Source organism: Microtus oregoni, unplaced genomic scaffold (genome assembly GCF_018167655.1).
Source record: "Microtus oregoni isolate MIOR12 unplaced genomic scaffold, Mior012 000004F_ref0000308, whole genome shotgun sequence".
NCBI classification, from domain to species: Eukaryota; Metazoa; Chordata; class Mammalia; order Rodentia; family Cricetidae; genus Microtus; species Microtus oregoni.
In genome coordinates this window covers 46093275-46112031 of record NW_024543063.1, presented here as the reverse complement: position 1 = coordinate 46112031, position 18757 = coordinate 46093275, and the positions used below count along the sequence as shown (strand labels likewise).

Below are 18757 nucleotides of genomic sequence, written 5' to 3'. Positions count from 1 at the left end.
ACCCAATTATTTTACAGAGAGAGAAATTGAGGATGAAAAGAACCCATTTTTATTGAGCATCGTCCCTAGGTACAGGCTTTTGAAGGGCCCCAGGGGAGATGAGTGTGGGTAGGGGAACAGATCCCAAGCCATCAAAGCTTTGCCCCATGCCATGAATAGATTGTCTGGGTCCTCAAGGCAAGCCCGAGCAGGCAGGTTGGACAGGGTGGTAGATGATCAATGATGGCAGGGTGCAATGACAGAAAGTGACAGCCTGTGTGAACCCTCCATAAGAGGGGTCTGAAAACACATCATGAGGGGTAAGAGGACCTGGAAAAGAGAGAAGAGATTACCCTGAGGCTGAGGGGGCAGGGAGCAGAGCACAGTGTGATGAAAAGGCCCTGGCCTGGTGTAGACAGTGATCTATGGGGTGTCAGGCTGGACAGGTGGTGCTGAGCCCCAAATGACAGACTAGAGCTCCAGCTATAGCCTGAAGGCAGCCAGGAGCATCTCCAGGTCCCACATTCAGTAGACAGGACTGCTGTCCTCAGACATATCCAGGGCCAATCTCCTTGAGGCAGGATGGTAGGATAGTTCTCTCTTGCTTGATAACTCTCAGGGTTGCTGCTGCTTCTAAGTTTTCCGAGGCTGGTGCAGCCTTCTCCAGAAAGCCATCTTTTTCTCTTTGAGCTTCACACCCACACTTGTAACAAAGTCCAACTGCTGGTACTTTTCGTTCTCGTCAAAGCGTGGCCAGTAGGGCAGCGTTCTGTCATTGGGGTCCCTAATCCCAAGGTGGAAAGAGATTAGTGTCACACTCCTGTTTATTCAGCTTGTTCCTCTTACCTTTCCTTCATCTACCCTCCCGTGGGAAGCTGAGATCCAGGAAGGCTTTGTGGCAATGATGCTTAGACAGATCTTGTGAAAGAGTAGGAGAGCTGGCGTGATGGATGCTGAGCACTTATATCACAGCGCTGGGGAAGGTGATGGCAGGAAATTGTGAGTTTGAGGCCAGTGTAGGCTGCATAGCAACCCCCAGGGAAGGAGGTGGCAGAAGTGAGCTTCCAGGCAGTACAAGGTTAGGGAAAATAGAAAGGTGAGTATAAAGAGGGTATGCGTGCAGGAGAATGATGACGGCATAGGAAAGATTCTTGGCTTTTCACGACAAGCTAAGAGAATGGAGATTTACTCTGAGAACATGAACACATTTTTTGTTGTTGTTGTTTTTTGAGACCGGGTTTCTCTGTAGCTTTAGAGCCTGTCCTGGAGCTCACTCTGTAGACTAGGCTGGCCTCGAACTCAAAGAGATCCACCTGTCTCTGCCTCCTGAGTGCTGGGATTAAAGATGTGCACCACCACTGCCCGGCTATGAGCAAGGGTTTTAAGCAAGTGAGTCATCTGATTAGATGATACTTCAGAGTGTTACAGGATGATGGGGGAGAGAAAGTAGGCCTAGTAAAATATGCATGGGGGACCCAAAGTTCAGTCAAAGTGTCACCTTCACTTGAAGCCACCTCTGCCAATCAAAAAGGGCCAGACCCCTCCTTGATGCTCCCTATGGCCCAGTGATCCCAGGGGGACAGCTCCCATTGTGCCTGTTTGGAATTTGATTCTCATATAGTGGGGTGAGGAGGATGTAGCACATGCTTAGGACATCCTTGAACCCCTGCTTCCAGTACCAGGGTCAGATAAAAAGGAGAACATTGTTGAGATACTACTGGATGAATGAATGAAGACTGTGCATCGTGGGACAGAGGAGACACATTCTAGGGGACATTAAGGACTCCATGACTGACAAGAAAAGAAGGGCCCAGGCTTGACTGTCTAGTTCCTGTGGCCCTAGTATTGTTTATATGTGTAAGGGGCTAGACTCACCCAGTGCGGGCAAAGTTGGCCCAGTATTTCATTATCCGGAGGCTAAATTCCTTTTCCTCACTGGTGGATGAGCCTGGGGGCAGAAGAGGATATGGTATTTTGTTTTTTTGTTTTTGTTTTTTTTTTTGGTTTTTCGAGACAGGGTTTCTCTGTGGCTTTGGAGCCTGTCCTGGAACTAGCTCTTGTAGACCAGGCTGGTCTCGAACTCACAGAGATCCTCCTAGGATATGGTATTTTGGAAAGAGCTGGGGGTACCAGCCTCCCACTCTGAATGGGGGGGGGTACATTCCACACGAGGGACTAGATAGTTCCCTGTGGTCAGCCAATGGAGGTGTGGGTCTTCATGCCTGGTGGGGAGATTAGGTGTCAGGTAGGGCATTAGGACCTTTGGAGAAAGGGCTTCCGAAGATATAGGAAAGCTCGTCTCCGTGGTCTGCCCCATCGTGTCGAAGTTTGACAATTATGCCTGAAGGAGCACGGTGCTTGAACTCATACAGATAGACAGGAAAGCCAGCATCTGTGAATAATGAAACAGGTGAGAGCTGCAGGAAGAGTCTTCACCTGAGCTAAGTTCCCATCGACCCAATGCGTCCCACCCATCAACATAGGGCAGGCCTTCAGGTTTACAGTCAGTCATGGGGCAAGTTCGAATCCCGCCTGCACTAGCCACCAGTATGCCACTCAAACTCTCTGAGCGGCAGTTCCTCATCATGGCAAGGCTCTTGGAAGCTGTCTTCTTCTCTCTTCTGAGCTTTCTGTTACGGACATGGTATTTAAGGGCCTTTAATGGCTCTCCTTTCCAGCCTCACCTTTGACCTCTCATTCTCATAGTCCCAAGCCCAGTCAGCCTGCCTTTTAAGTTGTTCTTAAGCCTGTCCTCCTAACCTAGGGTACTGTCTCTGCCTCCCACCCCCAGCTTTCTCCAGTAGGGTGGTTAAGGTTTTGCCCTTATTCCTCAGGGACAGCTCTTCCTCTGGCTTGCTGCCTTCTCTGTGGCCTCTTGGAGTTCTAGGATAGCCCAAAGTATGAAGCAGGTGGGGGAAGAGCTGGTGACTCCCGTTGGAAGCAGCTCAGCCGGACAGTGAAGGGGAGTGGTGTGGTTACTCTCAGGGGCCTCATACCCCGGTGGTAGCGTGCGGCTTGAAGGGTGGAGTACACGAAGGTGGCATCTCCAATTAGATCTAGCAAGTGGTTGCGGACCGTCTTCCAGTCATGCTTAACGGCAGCGTCGATCAAGTACTCCTTCATCACCAGTGGGATCTGCTCCTTAGTGATATTCTGGGCCAGGATGCAAGACCTACCCTGAGGCCTGCTATACCAGCTGGCCACGGGTGTGTGCACCATTGGCTTACACCCAGCCTCAACTCTCCAGGACTTTGGGGAATGGGATTTCTATGATGGTCTTCATCCTACTGATGCTTTTTTTTTTTTTAAAGACATGTTTTCTCTGTGTCGCCCTGGCTGTCCTGGAACTTACTCTGTAGACCAGGCTGGCCTTGAACTCACAGAGATCCACCTGCCTCTCTGCCTACCAAGTGCTGTAAAGGCGTGTGCCACCACTGCCCCATAATCTTCATTGATTCTTACCCCCCCCCCCACACACACTTTTGCCCCAGGAGAACTGCCTCCTATGACCCTGAGAGTGCCTTGGAGACCTTGCCCATCAGCAACCATCTCATCCCATGTCAAATTCCTTGAGGGCTCTCCTATCTCAGGAACCCTTGCGCAGAGCAAGCCCTATGTTCTTAAAGAAGCGTGTGTGGTATTTAGTCCTGGTCACACACTAAACAACCCAACCATGGGACCCCTCACCAGCAGGGTGCTGGAACTCCAAAGCAGCTTGGTGAGGTATTTTTCGTTCATTGCATGCTGAGTCAGCTGGAGCTTCAAGAGCTGATCACAAGAAAAGGACCCAGGGATGAATCAGGCCTGAGCTCTTGCCTGTCTGCATGTAGAATTCTCAGACAAGGCATAGCCCAGGCAAGACCCACACCCTGCCCTGCTCACTGTCTGTCATCACCACCTGGTTCTGAGCTGAAGCAGTACTGGGAGGGCCTGTCTTGAGCTATGGCATTTGCCCAAGGAGTAAAGGAGGCCCATAACGTGTATAGTTGTTAGCAGGCTCAGGGGTTGACTACACTTCTCCCAATGCCTCTCTATCATTCCTGGCCAACTGTCCCTGCACAAGGAATACGGGTAACTTCTGCATCCTCAGTGGGGCCACTGAGATCTAACTTGGTACCCAAACACTGCTCAAGGGGCATCCCTTTGCAAACCCGCTGAGAGAGCACCTTTCCCATCCACTCACAAAAGGCAAGCTCCACTCGAACTCCACATTGTTGACACCTAGAAGGTAGGGCACAGGGGTAACCTGCCGGCTGATCAGGAGCACCACAGGGTCCTCTGGGAACACCACACCATCCACCACAGGGCTCAGGAACCATACCATCTGCAAGGCCAGGGGCGTTTTCCAGATAGTTATTCCACATACTCTCTGAGGGCCTGTGTGACTTGGGTGCTCAGCTCATCAGGTCTGTCTCAGGACCTGGCCTAGCTTAAGCTCTTTTGGTAAAAACTGAGATTGTCCACAATGAAGCTTAGGAAGGTGAGTGTCGGGAGGGACCAGGGCAGACAGGACCAGCTACTGAGACTTCAGATGCTTGCTCCAGACATGCTCACAGTTCATTCCCTATCTCTTGAAGATCCTTATGAACTAGCCCTTCAATGAGACACGTATTATCCATTCTATTTTAAATTCTATACCTCTCACCATGCCTGATCCCTCCCCTTGTTGCTATTACCTTCTAGGAAGCGGAGTAGTTTACTTATTTATAGGACTTATTGTGTCTCTCTCCAGTGGGGCGTCAGTCCCACTAGGGAAGGGAAATTGGCCTGCATAGTTCCTCAAGCATCACAAAGACTTGGCACACAGTAGGTATTCAATGAACACTCAAGTTGCGGAACACTGCTTACTCACATTGTTTGGATCTTTCTTGAGGTTGACATGAAAGAATGCCTATAAAAGAGAGAAAGAGATAGGAATCAAAAGAAACTCCCCAATGTGTTCTAGAGACAGGTCCCCTGGGGACGTATCTACTGGCGGCTATAGTCCATACCGAAAGGGAAGACAACTGGAATGTTCTACCTACCATCCTCTTGGAAACATGCATCACCTCATTCTCTGATAGAGCCCTCAGGCATTCTACCATGATCTTTGTGTTGTCGTGGTCGCAGCCAGCCACATGAGCAACCTTCTGTAGAGAGAAAGGGTGTCTACGGATGCCTCCATCCTTCTCCCCTCTTGTTGGCCCTGGGAGAGGAGTGGTACCCACCTTGGCTGCCTTCAATGGCTCAGACATGATGAAGACTTTCAGTATTGCAGTACCGCTCTGGGAAATGGCCCGATGGAATAGACCTTGGGCAAGGGGTGACATCAGCTGTAGGGATTGGAAGCACAGAACACCCATGAGATCCATAAATAGGGGCAACTGAGTTGTTTCTGGTGCCTGCCTAACTCTTTCTGGGTAGCCTGAGAGATAAGCATCTTGGAGGGAGCCATGGATCTTCGGCTAGAGTCCTAGACTTAAAGCCAGCACCTTCCAGTCTTTGGTCTATGCAGTGGGCTCTAGAGGTCCCAGAGTTGACCTGAGGATATGGGAGGTGATCTGTTGGTATGCATAGGGTTTTTTTTTTCTCTGCTACAGTTTACAAGCAAGGGTGGGTGGAACCCCATAGTCACAGCTCCAATTACCTATGCTAACAGCTCTTTCAGAGAAGTCATTTGGACACCTCAGAATTTATGTGTCTCAAACCTGTTCTAGTCAATCTCCAACTGGGTAGAACCTTCTCTTTTGACATTATCCACCCAGCTTGGGGGCTGTCCCTCTTCTGCCCTCTGCCACATGCAGCTATTCCAGTCATTCCTGACCATTTGGCCTTGTGAACCACTCAGCAACCTCCCTTTATTCTCCATCCTTCCTACCCTCATTATCTCCTCTGGGATAAACCCTGCTCCTTCACCTCCCAGTTGGGCCTCCAAGCCCGAGTTCCTGCTTTTTCCTATGTCAGCTCCATGCAGAAGAAAGACAGAGAGACCTCTCTAAATCCACGTCTGATCTTATCACTTCCCTGCTTAACATCTGTCCCTGCTCTCAGGAGGATGGCTGCAAGCCACAAGTTTGAGGCCAACCTTGTCTACATAGCAAATTCCAGACTAGCTTGGTTAAATACCAAGTCTGAGGCCAGCAAGGGAAGCAGAGTGAGACCCAGTGTCAACAAACAACAACAAAAAGATCCAAGCCAAACCAGACCACACAGAAAAACCCGTCAGGGCTCTCTAGGACACTGAACTGGAGAGAGGTGCTTCTCTTCTCTGCGTGGGGGTCTTCATCTGTGAGATGAGGATGGCAACACTTTTCTCCTTGGACTTTGATATTATTTATTACCAATTAACTTGTTAGTTCAGAACAGGGAGGGCTGTATAGTTCCGGCATTTCAGGTCTGCCACGGGAATGCTGGGACTACAGATCTGCCTGTATCTTTGGATTTGATTTATGTGTGTGTGTGTGTGTGTGTGTGTGTGTGTGTGCGTGTGTGTGTGTGTGACAGGGTTTTATGTAGTCTATACTGTTTTCAAATTTACTATGTCGCTAGGTCACCCTTGATGGGTGCTATTTTTGAAGAGAAAGCACCCTTGGCTATGAACGGTTGTGCCCCTGGTGTGAATGGTATCCTTAGCAGGGGTGAAATGCTGGTTTGTGGACACAGGTCTGCACATGAGCCTGTGCACCGTGGGAACATGCTGGCTTGTGTCTCTGCTGGTCTAGAGGAAATCATACTCACCAGTCCCGAGATGCTCATAGCTCCCGCCGACTGACCGAATAGTGTTACACTGTCCGGGTCTCCACCAAAGGCCTCGATGTTCTCCTGAACCCAGTGCAGAGCCGCTATCTGGTCCAGCAGTCCCCAGTTTCCGCGGGCTTGGCTGTCGCCCGTGCTAGGCACACGAGATTCATGGTCAGTGTTTCCAAATTCGATCGTCAGGATTCAGAGAGCTGTCATGGTTCCCCATCTAAGGCTTCCTTAGACTTGTTCGCTCATGAGAGTATCCAGAGTCTTCAGAGCTTGAACTACCCTCTTCACTCGATCCCGCCCACGGACCAAGCCCCCTTCCTCCAGTCCCCCACTTTCTGAGTCTCTGGCTGATAGGTGAAGGCCCCGCCCCTGGTCCAAGGCCCACCTGAAGAAGCCTAGGATGCCCAGCCTGTACTGCAGAAACACCAGCACCACTTTCTCGCGGGCGGCTAACTCGGAGCCTTCGTAGGTGGAAGCAGAGCCAACGAGGAAGGCGCCTCCGGGAAACCAAACCATCACCTGGGCAAGAAAGGTCTCCAAAGCCTGAGCTGGGCTGTACTGTAGTGGGGCGGGGGGTGTGGAAAACAGAGTACTCACCGGCAGCAGAGGGTCCCCAGGCGCTAGCACTGGGGCATAAACATTCAGGTAGAGACAGTCCTCGCTGAAGTGCAGCCACGCATACTGTTTCCGCGTGTTCAAGTACATGGAGGTTACCTGTCCCCAGGTTTCCTGAAGGCACCTGTGGGCATGCAGTGAATTTATATTGACAGCGAAGAGAATGCTTCCAACCCCGGGGTCAGCAATGACGGGGGACAGCCTAAGACAAAAAACCTGGCAGACTCAATGCGTGTGTACATGCTTCCTGGAGTCTTTCACCAGTGGTCAGGTCCAGGACCGTGAGGCAGGCGCGTCTCTCCAGAATCCATCCTTCCTTCTACCATGCATCTTGACCTACACCCCCTTAGCTTGGGTAGTCTTTGCTCTTGCTGGAGACTGCCGATTTGATTAAGGCCAAAATTTGGGTGCTCTAGGTAGGGTGCTCTCTGCCTTCATGCCCCACCCTCCCAGACTCTTTTATCTTCCAGGCAGGCCAAGGAACTCTAGAACATGTTTCCCTACTCCAAACACAGGGCCACCATCCTGTCAAGACCATAAAATCTGTGGTCCCCCAACTTCTTCACAGTCCTCCAAATTGTTCTCTGGAGGACATTGATAAAAGTAATTAAAAACAAAGCCAGGCACGATGCAGACCACGGAACTGCCCTTCCTATAATCTCCTTGTGAGGCATAGTGGCTGGCACCTGGAATCAAGGCCATTCTGGGCTGCACAGTGGGTCCCAGGACCAGCCTGAGTTGAACCCACCTCTCCAAATGCATTTTCCTGGCTCTCCACTGCCCTCAAAGAGTCCAGACACTCTCAGTCTGACTTAGACTCTCCTTTCTATCCAATCAGCACACCAGACACCCTTTGGTCCGGATAGACATGGCTGCTTGCCTCTGATTTCCAAACCTCGTGCCTCTGTGCCTGCTGCCAAATGCTCTCCCCCTTGCCAAGCAAGCTACACTTCTGTTTAGGCCAGCTCAAATGGTACCCCTTCTTATGGGCCCTCCATCTGTGTCCTGAAGACCTTTCTCCACTCTCTACTGCAATGCCGGTTGAAATTATTTCAATTAAATCGCTTGTCTCCTGGGTGACTCAACCGCTCCTGGAGTGAAGGACGACAGTGGGTCCTAGCACTCAGCCAGGCACCGAGTGGACTTGCAGAGTATTTGAAGAGGACTATGGGCGATATGGCCTCTTCCCTCCTCTCTGCTGCTGGCCTAACCCCTGGAATGGCTATTCTTACAAGTCTGGGGCTGGTCTTACTTGATTGGAATCCCTGTCTGTCTGTTCCTCCTTTTAGCTCTGCTCTTGCCCCAGGCCGCCTTCCCTTTTCCATATGTCCTTCCCACAACACTGCACCCTGCCTCATCCCAAATTATCATCTCCGAGCCACCTTGACCAGCAGTCGTCTGAGCTCTCTTCCTACAAGGACACATTTTCATCTTCTTTTGTGTTTATGTATGCAGGTCAATGCGTGCATGTGGAGGCCAGAGAAAAACCTCTGGTGTCAGTACTCATGGAGGCCGTCCAGATTGTTTTTTAAGGCTGGGTCTCTTAGGTGGATCTTGCTGAGTAGTCGAGGCTCTGGCTAGTGACCCAGAGGATCCTCTTGTCACTGGCTTCCCCAGGACTCATGCTGCAAATTCTTGCCATGGCTCTTGGCTTTTTATGGGGGTTCTGGGGCTTGAACTCAGGACCTCATATTTGTAAGGCAAGTGCTTTAACTTACTAAGCTCATCTCCCTAGCCCCAGGATAAACTTCTACTTCACCTGGCCTCTTCAAAGGTCACCAGCAAGCAGTATATCTCCCTCTCCCTCCCTCCCTCCCTCCCTCCCATCCTCCTTTCATCCCCCTTCCTTCCTCCCTCCCTCCTCTCTCTTTCTTTTCTTTTTCTTCTCCTCCCTCTCTCCCTCCCCTCTCTCCCCTCTTTCTTCTTCCTCTCTTTCTTTCTTCTGAGACAGGGCCTCTTGAACTTATCATATAATTGAGGATGATCTTGAACTCTTGACCCTCCTGCCTCCCCTTCCCAAGTGCTGGGAGGCTTGTACCACTCTGCCTGACTTCATAGCTCTGTCTTTGATCTCTGCTTTACTCCCCCTCCTTTGAAAATTTGTAATGCCAGGATCAAGTCCAGGGGCTTGGGAATGGTGAGCAGGGCCTTTATTTCCAGGCAATATTTCCGTTCCCTTGTTTGACTTCTTTTTCTCCTTTCTCTAATTTAAAAATTACATTTATTTATTTGTTTGCATACATGCATATGCTATGGTGCATGAATGGAGGTCTGAGGACACTTTTAGGAGTCATTTCTTTCCTTCTACCCTGTAGGTCCTAGGGATAGAATTCAGGTCATCAAGCTTGGTGGCAAGAACCTTTCTCTTCTGAACCATACCACTGGCCTGTCTCTGTCAATTCTAGGGTTTTGGAAGTTGCTTACAATACACTTCCTATTTACTTAGGTAATATATCCTTCTGGAGTCTTTGATGGAGTTGAAGAATAGATATAGTTTTCCTTAGTTATGATAAAAATAAAGTAGATATAAATATTGTGACTATAATTCTTGCTTGATATGTTTTGTTATATGTAATCTTGCTATGCTAAAGTTAAAACCTTCCTTTTTATTTAGACAGAAAGGGGAGGTGATGTAGGAGATCATGTATGTTGTGAATATGTTTTATTGCCATTGGTTAATAAAGAATCTGCTTTTGGCCGATGGCTTAACAGAGTAAAACCAGGCTGAAAGAGATATATATAGAGAGAGAGTAGGCGGAGTCAGTCAGAGAAGCTGGTCCCAAAGTTGTAGTGATCTGCCTGCCTTCTGGCCCCCAAGTACTGGGATTAAAGGCATGAGCCATCACACCTGGTTCTCCTCTCTTTTCTTTGAGATGAGTCTTAAATAGCCCAGAGTGCCCTCAAACTCACTGCGTAGTTTAGACTGACCTTGAACTTCTGATCTTCCTGCCTCAACATCACAATTACTGGGATTATCACTGTGTGCCATCATGCTTGGTAGCCAAATGAATTTTTTCTCTCTCTCCTTTTTCCCCCAACCTGCTGTTGCCCTAGTGAAATGTAGTAACTGTATTAAATTCTTTTTTTTTTTTATGTGGGTCATACCCAATTCTCCAGAAAATGCTATCAGCTCTTTTTTTGGAACAAATTTAGAATCCAATTGCTTCCTTCTGGCTTCCTCGCAGAGGCCACCATTTCTCTCTCCCTTTGTTGCTGCCCTATAGAATGATATTGAAAGACCCTCTGGACACCCCCCCCCCCCAGAACCCGCAGCTGGCCTGCTCCCATGAGAACATCCTGTTCACTTGAGACCCTCAGGACCCTCTCAGGACCTGCAGCTAGCCGGCTCTCATGAGAACATCCCGTTTGCTTAGGGAAACAGGATGCCTATAGTCAGCACATGTGCCAAACTTAGAATATCAGCAATTCACAAAAGAAACAATTCCCCCTATGAAAGATCCCAGCTTAGCTGCTGTAACGTCATTTCACAAGGCTTTTGACGAACAAATGTAAGTGCAGAGTGAGGTCAGGGTCCCTGGCTGTAAAGCAGGATATCTATATCTATAGAATAGGACAGGACATCAATTAACAGGAAATCTGTTGCCATACATCTGTGCTGGGGAAGGAAAAACCAAAAGAGGAACAGGGTATCTGTTCCCATATATCTGTGCTGGGAAAGGAAAAACCACCTATGCCCCTTGTCCCATTCCAACTGACCACTAACCACGCATTTGCTTCTGTAATCTGCTTCTGCTGCCCTCTTTCCTATAAAAAGACCTTCCCCCAGTCTGCAGGCGCGCAAGTCCTCCAAAAGACTTTGCCACCCGCAGGTACCTGTGTTTACTTAATAAACCTCTTGCTAATTACATCCAGTGGTCTGGACTCGGAGTGTCCTGGTTCTGGGGACTTCATTGGAGGAAAAGGTCCTCTCTGAGGGTCTTTCAATATAAGTAACCCGCAGATTCCTATACTTGACTCTCTAATTTCAAAACACCCCTTGTTCTGACAGCTTATAGGGCGTTCCAATGACTAACACCCACGTGTGTATATATGGGCATCCTCACCTCCAAACCTTGCCTTCAATTTTCAGATAATGATCTTGTAGACCAGGCTGGTCTCGAACTCACAGAGATCCACCTGACTCTGCCTCTCGAGTGCTGGGATTAAAGGCGTATGCCACCGCCCCCCCCCCCCCCCCGGCTTTTTCTTTTTTTTAAATATCAGTTGGCTCCCAGGTTCTAAACCCTGTGCTTTAACCAGCTGAAGATAAACATTGTTAATGATTGTCACACAATATTACGGTCAGTTGATTACTTAGTAGTCTGAATAAACAGTGAATACACTTGTTTGGGCTGAACTGCCAAGCCCAGGGCTCCAAAGGGCAATCATAGTCTAGGTCTTGTTATTTGAAGGCTGTAGGTGGCAGCAAGACACTAAAACGTCGAAGCTGAAACAGCCCTTGTAGTTCCCATCTTGGAGCGCCCTCTGCAGGGGGTGGCTGAAAGTACCGTGAGAGTTACAAAGCAGAGCCATCATTCCTACTCCTGAGGAGTGGACGGGCTGGATGGCTCAGCGGTTAAGAGCATTGTCTGCTCTTTCAAAGGTCCTGAGTTCAATTCCCAGCAACCACATGGTGGCTCACAACCATCTGTAATGAGGTCTGGTGCCCTCTTCTGGCCTGCAGACATACACACAGACAGAATATTGTATACATAATAAATAAATATTTTAAAAAAAAAAAAGAGAACTGGTGGAATGCACTGGGAAGTTCATCTTCCCAGAAGGTCCTGTGGCAAAGTCAGTGACCAAATCCCCCTTGCCCAGAGCTCTCTCATGAGAAACACAGTACAATCAGTGCCTTAAATGTCATTTGGTCTGATTTCCTCATTACACAGGCCAAGACTAGGTCCGAGCTTTGCTTTGGTCCCACGGGCAGTTTCTAGTGAGTTATTTTAGGCACTGGCCCACCCTACTCATCAGGTCTGCTCATCTGCCAGCCCACAATCCTCCGGCACTTACGAAGGTGGGTAGGTGGTGGCGTCTCTGATGCCGGTCCAGGGTTGTGGGGGCTCTGGAGGAGCGAACCTGCGAGTGCCCACAGGAGGTTTGGAGAAGGGGACTCCCAGGAAGACTTGGACGGTTATGTTTCCCACGTGTGTTTGCTTTCCTTGTAGGATGCCGTGTCTGGTGACCACGAGAGGCTCCTTGGTGTACAAAGCACCTGGGAAGAGAAGAGGGACTGTCATTCTCGTCAGCCACAGGTGCAATTCTAGTACAGCTGCCATGGGACCCATTCTCCCTTCCCCCCTTCTTTCTTCCTCCCCTTCTTTCTTTCTTCTTTTCATCCACCTCTCTCATGACTCAGGTTGGCTTCAAACCCATCACCCTTCTGCCTCAGTCTCCCAAATGCTGGGATTACAGGAGCGTGCTACCTGACCTGGGTAGCTGCTGCTGCTGCTATATATACAAAAGTAACCAATCAATTATTATTATTCAAATATTTAAAAATCCTATGTTTGTGGGTGTTTTGTGTGCATGTACATCTGTGTACCACATGTAGAACAGGGCACTGGGTTCTCTAAAACTGGAGTTACAGACGTCTGTGAACTGCCATGTGGGAGCTAGGAATTGAATCTGGCTCATTTGGAAGAGCAGTCAGTGCTCTTAATAGCAAGTGTCTTAGGTGATTGTTTCCCACCCTCTGTACGGAGGCAGGATCTGTCACCAAGCCCAGAGCTTGCTGCTTTGTTTAGTCTGGTTAGACAGTTTGCTCCGGGATTCCCTGTGTCTGTCTGGCCTGGGTTGGGAATGCAGGCAGGCTGACAAAACCACTCGGTGTTTTACATGGGTTCTGGGGATTTGAACTCTGGTCCTCATGCTCATGCACCAAGTGTACCCACTAAGCCATCTCCTCAGCCTTCTTAGAACAACACTAAAAATCCCATAAGTTTAAAAAGAACAATTATGTATCTGTCTTATTTCTCTTGTGCGTCTATGGGGATTAATATTATTAAGATTTCAAAGCTATCCTGGTAGGCACATAAAAGATCATGTCTGTTATATAAACCATTTCTCTTTGTGTCATTTAATGTCAATAAAAGATACATTTATTTGTTTATTTATTTAGTTTTTTTTTTTTTTGAGGTAAGATCTCCCTATTATATAGTCTGGCTGTCCTGGGACTCCCTGTGTAGATCAGGCTGGTCTTGAATTCACAGAGATCCACCTACTTCTGTCTTCCGAGTGCTGGGATTAAGGCTGTGACCACCATACAGGGCTGAAAGGGGCATTTATTTTAACTTCTGTTTGATATGAACATGGCTGCACCTTTTTATTTTCCGGTTGCTAATTGGTTTAATTAGGTTTTGATTAGTTTCTTTTTCATTTGCTTTTTCCCTGTGTGGTATGAATGTATGTCTTTACGTTCAAGTAAGTGTGCCCTTGGTGGTGTTTGTATACCTGCATATGGAGTACAGGGATTGAGTTTTGGTGTCTTTTGCAATTGTTCTTTTCCTTATTTTCTGAAACAGCGTTTCTCATTGCGCCTTGCATTTACTGAGTGGCTAGCAAGCCCCATGGACCCACCTGTTTCTCCTTCTTCAGCTTTCTGTCTCCTTGCTGAATGAACCTCAAGGCACAGGAACAAAGAGCAGTTCTGTTTTGTGGTTACAGTCCCACACCCCACGGCTTTTCACATGGGTCCTCACACTTACGCAGAAAAGACTTCACCGACCGAGTCCCCTCCCCAGCCCCTGCCTGGTTCATTCCTGGGATGGTTGAAACAATCTATGCACATTCTTTCTCATACACATCGACATCAATGCACCCTTACACATTAATACAGACACAGGTATACACGAGAAACACACAAATGCATTCTCACAGGGAATATGCATATGCATACGCATACAAGTGCAGCTATATGTGGTTTGTAATGTATTCCCTTATAATGTGTACTCACTTATTACACACACACTGCAAGCATACTCACACCACAGACAGCTTTTGGAATGGAGATGAAGTAGACTAGGCCTATCAGTCCTCCTCCACGGCTAGGCTCTCCTCCTGCCCCACTTCTGCTGCCAAGTGTTGGTGAGGCCTCATATCCATTGTCAGTTCTCCGCTCTTTGTGCCTGTGCCTTGGGGTTCATTCAGCAAAGAGACAGAAAGCAAACATGATCCACGTGGTTACTTATCCTAGCCATGGATCAGAATCATTTAGGAATTGATGCAAAAAAATAGATTCCCAAGCCAAGAAAGGTAGCACACGCCTGAAATCCTAGCGCTTTGGAGCCTGAGGCAGGAAGATCAAGAGTTCAAGATCATCCTTGGTACTTGAGTTCAAGGCCAGTTTGGGCTACATGAGATCATGTTTTTAAAACATCCAATCTAAACCAAATTCCTAGGTCTTCTGCCTCACAAGTGTTGAGATTAAAGGGGTATACTACCATGCCTGGATTTCTACTTTTTTTTTTTCAAGATAGAGTTTCTCTATGTAGCTTTGGAGCTTCAAACTCGCAGAGATCCCCCTGCCTCTGCCTACTGAGTGTTGGGATTAAACACGTGTGCCACCATCACCACCTGGCAGATTTTTGCTTTTATTTTTGTTTCTGAGATAAAGTCTTGCTATTTATTGTAGCCCAAACTGACTTGGAACTCATAATCTTTGCTGGGGCTTGATGGTTAGCTAGCCTTGCCAAAAAAAATTTGACACATCCCAGGTTCAGTGAGAGACCTCATCTCAAAGGAAAAAAAGCAGAAAATAATAGACCAGGACATCCAATGTCATCCTCTGTCTTCTGCTTGCATGGGCATATCTGTATACATGTGTTCACATATACCACACACACATGCATGATCCTTTTGCCTCAGCATGATAAAATCTGGGATTATAGATATGTCCCATCACTCTGGTGCCCCAAATCCTTCTAGACACACATGGAAATAAGCCCAAAGGTCCCATATCACACAGAGAATGTCTCATGACTGCTGTGAACCATGGTTCTTGTCAACTTCCTGGTCTCTGGGGAGCCAGTCACAACCACATGGTCGAGTTCTTCTAGACTGCTAACAAGAGCAGTATGGAAAGGCCAACGTCAGCTCTGTTATACAGAGGCAGCGAAGAAGCACTTATAAAAACAATATTCCAAACCAGTGCTTGGGAGGCAGAGGCAGGAGGATCACAAGTTCAAGGTTGGGAGATGGTTCGGTGAATAAAAACGTTTTTTTTTGTGCAAGTTTTATTCTTTAGAACCCACATAAAAGTTGAATGCATAGCGCAAGTGTCTAATCCAGCTGCTCTTACAGGGAGATGGGAAGCGGAAATGGGAGAACCGCTTGACTCTCTTGGGCTAGCTAGACTGGCATAACCAGCCAGGGATAGGAAACAACAAACAGACCCTGTGTCAAACAAGGTGTAAGGTGAGAACTGACACCCACTCAAGATTGTCTTCTGAGTCTGCATTTACACACACACACACACACACACACACACACACACACACACGTTCAGGACCTAACTCCATAGTGAGACCTTGTCTGGGAAAAAAGCAAAAACAACCAAACAAAAAAAAAATCGTCTGTACTAAATAAAAATCAGAATTCCTGGGGCTGAATAGAGGGCTCAGTGATTAAGAGCACTCACTGTTCTTGCAGAGGGACCTGAGTTCTGTTCCCAGGATCTATCCCAGGGGGTTCACAATCACCTTATTTAAGTGTACCTCCTTTGATCTCTGTGGGTGCACATGTGTGCATACCTAGACCCACATTCTCATGGACACACACACAGAATTATTTTTAAGTTAAAAATTGTTTTAAATTGCCAATGTGCCTCCTTACTAGTATCCATAAAGTGCTATTAAGACCCAGAATTACAGATGACACATGAAAAATTAGTGAATGATGGCACAAATGATTAATGAATTCTGGAGCTGATTCAGCGAAAAGGACAGTCACGGGTATTGTTGGTGGAGGACAAATTGACATAACACCTTTGAAAAACAACTTGGTAAAATATACAAGGAGCCGTAAAGTGTTCATATGTTTTCATTAAGCAACTTCACTTTAAAACTAAATGTATTTTTTGAAATATCACTATTATTTGAATTATGAAAACATAGCACATTAGCATGCAGGAAAACGCTCAGATTTCACTTGTCCAGTTCTACATGATGTCCTTGCATTCCATCTGACCAGGATCTGTGACAGCCCCAGCGTCTGATGTCCTCTCATTAAAGCAAAGACTGATCTGAACTTCAGTGGATGCTGGAGCCTCTTTCACAGCTATGAACTAAGCCAAGTAAATACAAACTTAAGCTATAAACTGCCTTCCATAAGAGTGTAAGTGGAAAAAGTAAGCAGATTATAAAACTTTGTGGGGCCAGCAAGAAGGTTCCGTGGACAAAGGTGCTTGCTGCTAAGCCTAGGGACTTGAGTCTGGTCTCTGGAATTCACTTGGTAGAAGGCGAAGACAGACTCTTGCAATTTGTCTTCTGGCCTCCACAAGTGTGCTGTGGCATACAAGGGCAAGAATACACACACACATACACACAGGCACACACACAAACACATACATACACACACAGAAGTACAATTTAAAAATCTTAAAAATAAGTTGAGTACATGCTAATGTCACAGCTATGTGCATATATCAAAAAGAGATATCACAAAATGCTAAATCAGTTTTATCAAAACTTCTCAGAAAAACCCACCACTACCAAAAAAGCCTTTATGTAATTATTTATGCAAAACTCAACTAACAATAGAGGTCAGAACAGTGATCCCTTTGAAGATGTTGACTAGGGAATGGCACATGGGATACTGGCAATAATCTAGATTTTGATCAGAACAGTGGTGACATCATATATAACTATTTTTGTAGTTATGTATAATAATCATATAGTTTAGATATGTACATCCTGCTGTATGTTTATCCAATACCTCAATTAATGGCTGTTAATGTGCTCCACTATTGTCACAGTTCAGAGGACGATAGAAAGGAGGACAGTGAGGTGAAAGGTACAGATAGGAAAGAGGCCATGCAGGACAGGGGGAGGCAGAAGCAGGACTCCCGATTAGAAGACAGAAGGCAGGGGAGAGCCGGGAAAGGCCAGAAGAAGGAACGTGGACCTGCCATGCTCTCAGGTCCCTCACTGATGCCAGGAGGTAGGAGACACAGACTCCACTTCGCAAAACAGCAATGGGGCTCAGAGAGGACAAATGATTTGCTCAGAGTTCTAGTTGGTCGCACACGAGCGCTCTGAAACATTGCCCTCCATCTCCCTAGACCTTGTCTAAGCGCCCCTGTCCAGAAGAGGCTGAGCAGGTAAGGCACCCCTAGAGGGATGAAGGTCTTACCTAAGGCCATCGGGACTACCAGGCACAGGACGAGGCTCAAGCCCAGGATCCACTTCATGCTCCAGCCAGCTTCTGCTATGGGCTGCGGCGATGCCAGCCCTTATGGGATCAGAAGGGACTTGGGACTGTAGTGTGCGAGCACCAGAAAGATCTGCTTTTATCTCCTTGACTCTTGTCACCGGGGGCTGGGCTGGAGGAGGTACAACCAGCCTCTTACCAGCTGTGGAGCCTCGTCCCTCCTCCTTGGGGTGACAGGTCATACTGTATGGTTTTGACTCTTCAACCAGACGGGCTTGCGTGCAATCCCTGCCCAGTTTGTTCTTTTGGCAACGGCTTAAAGTTTGGCTTGCGCGAGTCAAACTTCACAATTGAGTAAGTGCCAAGATTGGAGCGGAACCCTAGCGTTAATGGGTCCCTCAGCCCCTGGATATCCACTCTGTGGGTTTAAGAGCCTTTGGCCTTCCTGATTGCTCATACTTCGTGAAGATTCTTGTACGTGTGGCTTTCTGCCAAGGTTTCCCAGGCAGGATTGTTATAGAGTGTCAGACTGTGTCAGGGACAGGAAGTCAGTGTGATGAGTACCCTTGGTCTCACATTGCAGCTGGAATCTCGACCTAAAGGCAACGGTGAAAAAGGTCTCTCAGTGAGATGGGGGTAGTGATTGAACTGGAGGATTCCCTGGAAAAGACCTAATCATCACTGTAAAGGTAGACCTGTGTGTGATCAGCCAGGAAAGGAAGATGGGGCCTGATATTTGGAGCTGTAGGGGCAAGTGCTGGACTAGATGGGAAGAGATGGTTCCATCTTCACTGGCAGGTCAGGTGGGAGTCCTGGCATCCTGACTTACCTTTGAGAACTGGCCATCTAGGGAGTTCTGTGCTGGGAGGTCAGAAGGTAAGGGGCATGTCTTTCTCTGGCCTATCGTCTCCAGTTCTGTAGGTCCGCAAGACACTGGAGGGTACGATTTCTTCCAAAGTCCATTCAGTGAGTGCTCGGAATCCTTATCCACATTTCCCACTCTTGTGGCTTTTCCTCTATCCTCAGGAGTATGGAGATCACTGCCCAAACATCATTGATT

The 18757-nt window shown here is 47.7% G+C and overlaps 1 protein-coding gene across 1 annotated transcript; it reads right to left on the bottom strand.

Moving 5' to 3' along the window:
* Nucleotides 1-612: 612 nt before the first annotated feature.
* Nucleotides 613-17737, bottom strand: Ces4a (carboxylesterase 4A). The gene is made up of 14 exons (XM_041650532.1): nt 17680-17737; nt 12343-12544; nt 7306-7447; nt 7094-7227; nt 6697-6850; nt 5187-5291; nt 5004-5108; nt 4832-4870; nt 4163-4303; nt 3667-3747; nt 2976-3132; nt 2240-2371; nt 1855-1927; nt 613-763 (listed from the first exon to the last, which is right to left on the bottom strand). Exons 1-14 carry the CDS (start codon nt 17735-17737, stop codon nt 613-615), a joined length of 1674 nt encoding a protein of 557 aa, XP_041506466.1.
* Nucleotides 17738-18757: the final 1020 nt, after the last annotated feature.

Coding starts and splice junctions, on each gene's coding strand:
- Ces4a (XM_041650532.1), bottom strand. CDS start 17,737: ATGAAGTGGATCCTGGGCTTGAGCCTCGTCCTGTGCCTGGTAGTCCCG. Junction 5,292..6,696: donor CTATGAGCATCTCGGGACTG/GTGAGTATGATT, acceptor CAATCCCTACAG/CTGATGTCACCCCTTGCCCA. Junction 3,748..4,162: donor TCGAGTGGAGCTTGCCTTTT/GTGAGTGGATGG, acceptor TCTTGTGATCAG/CTCTTGAAGCTCCAGCTGAC.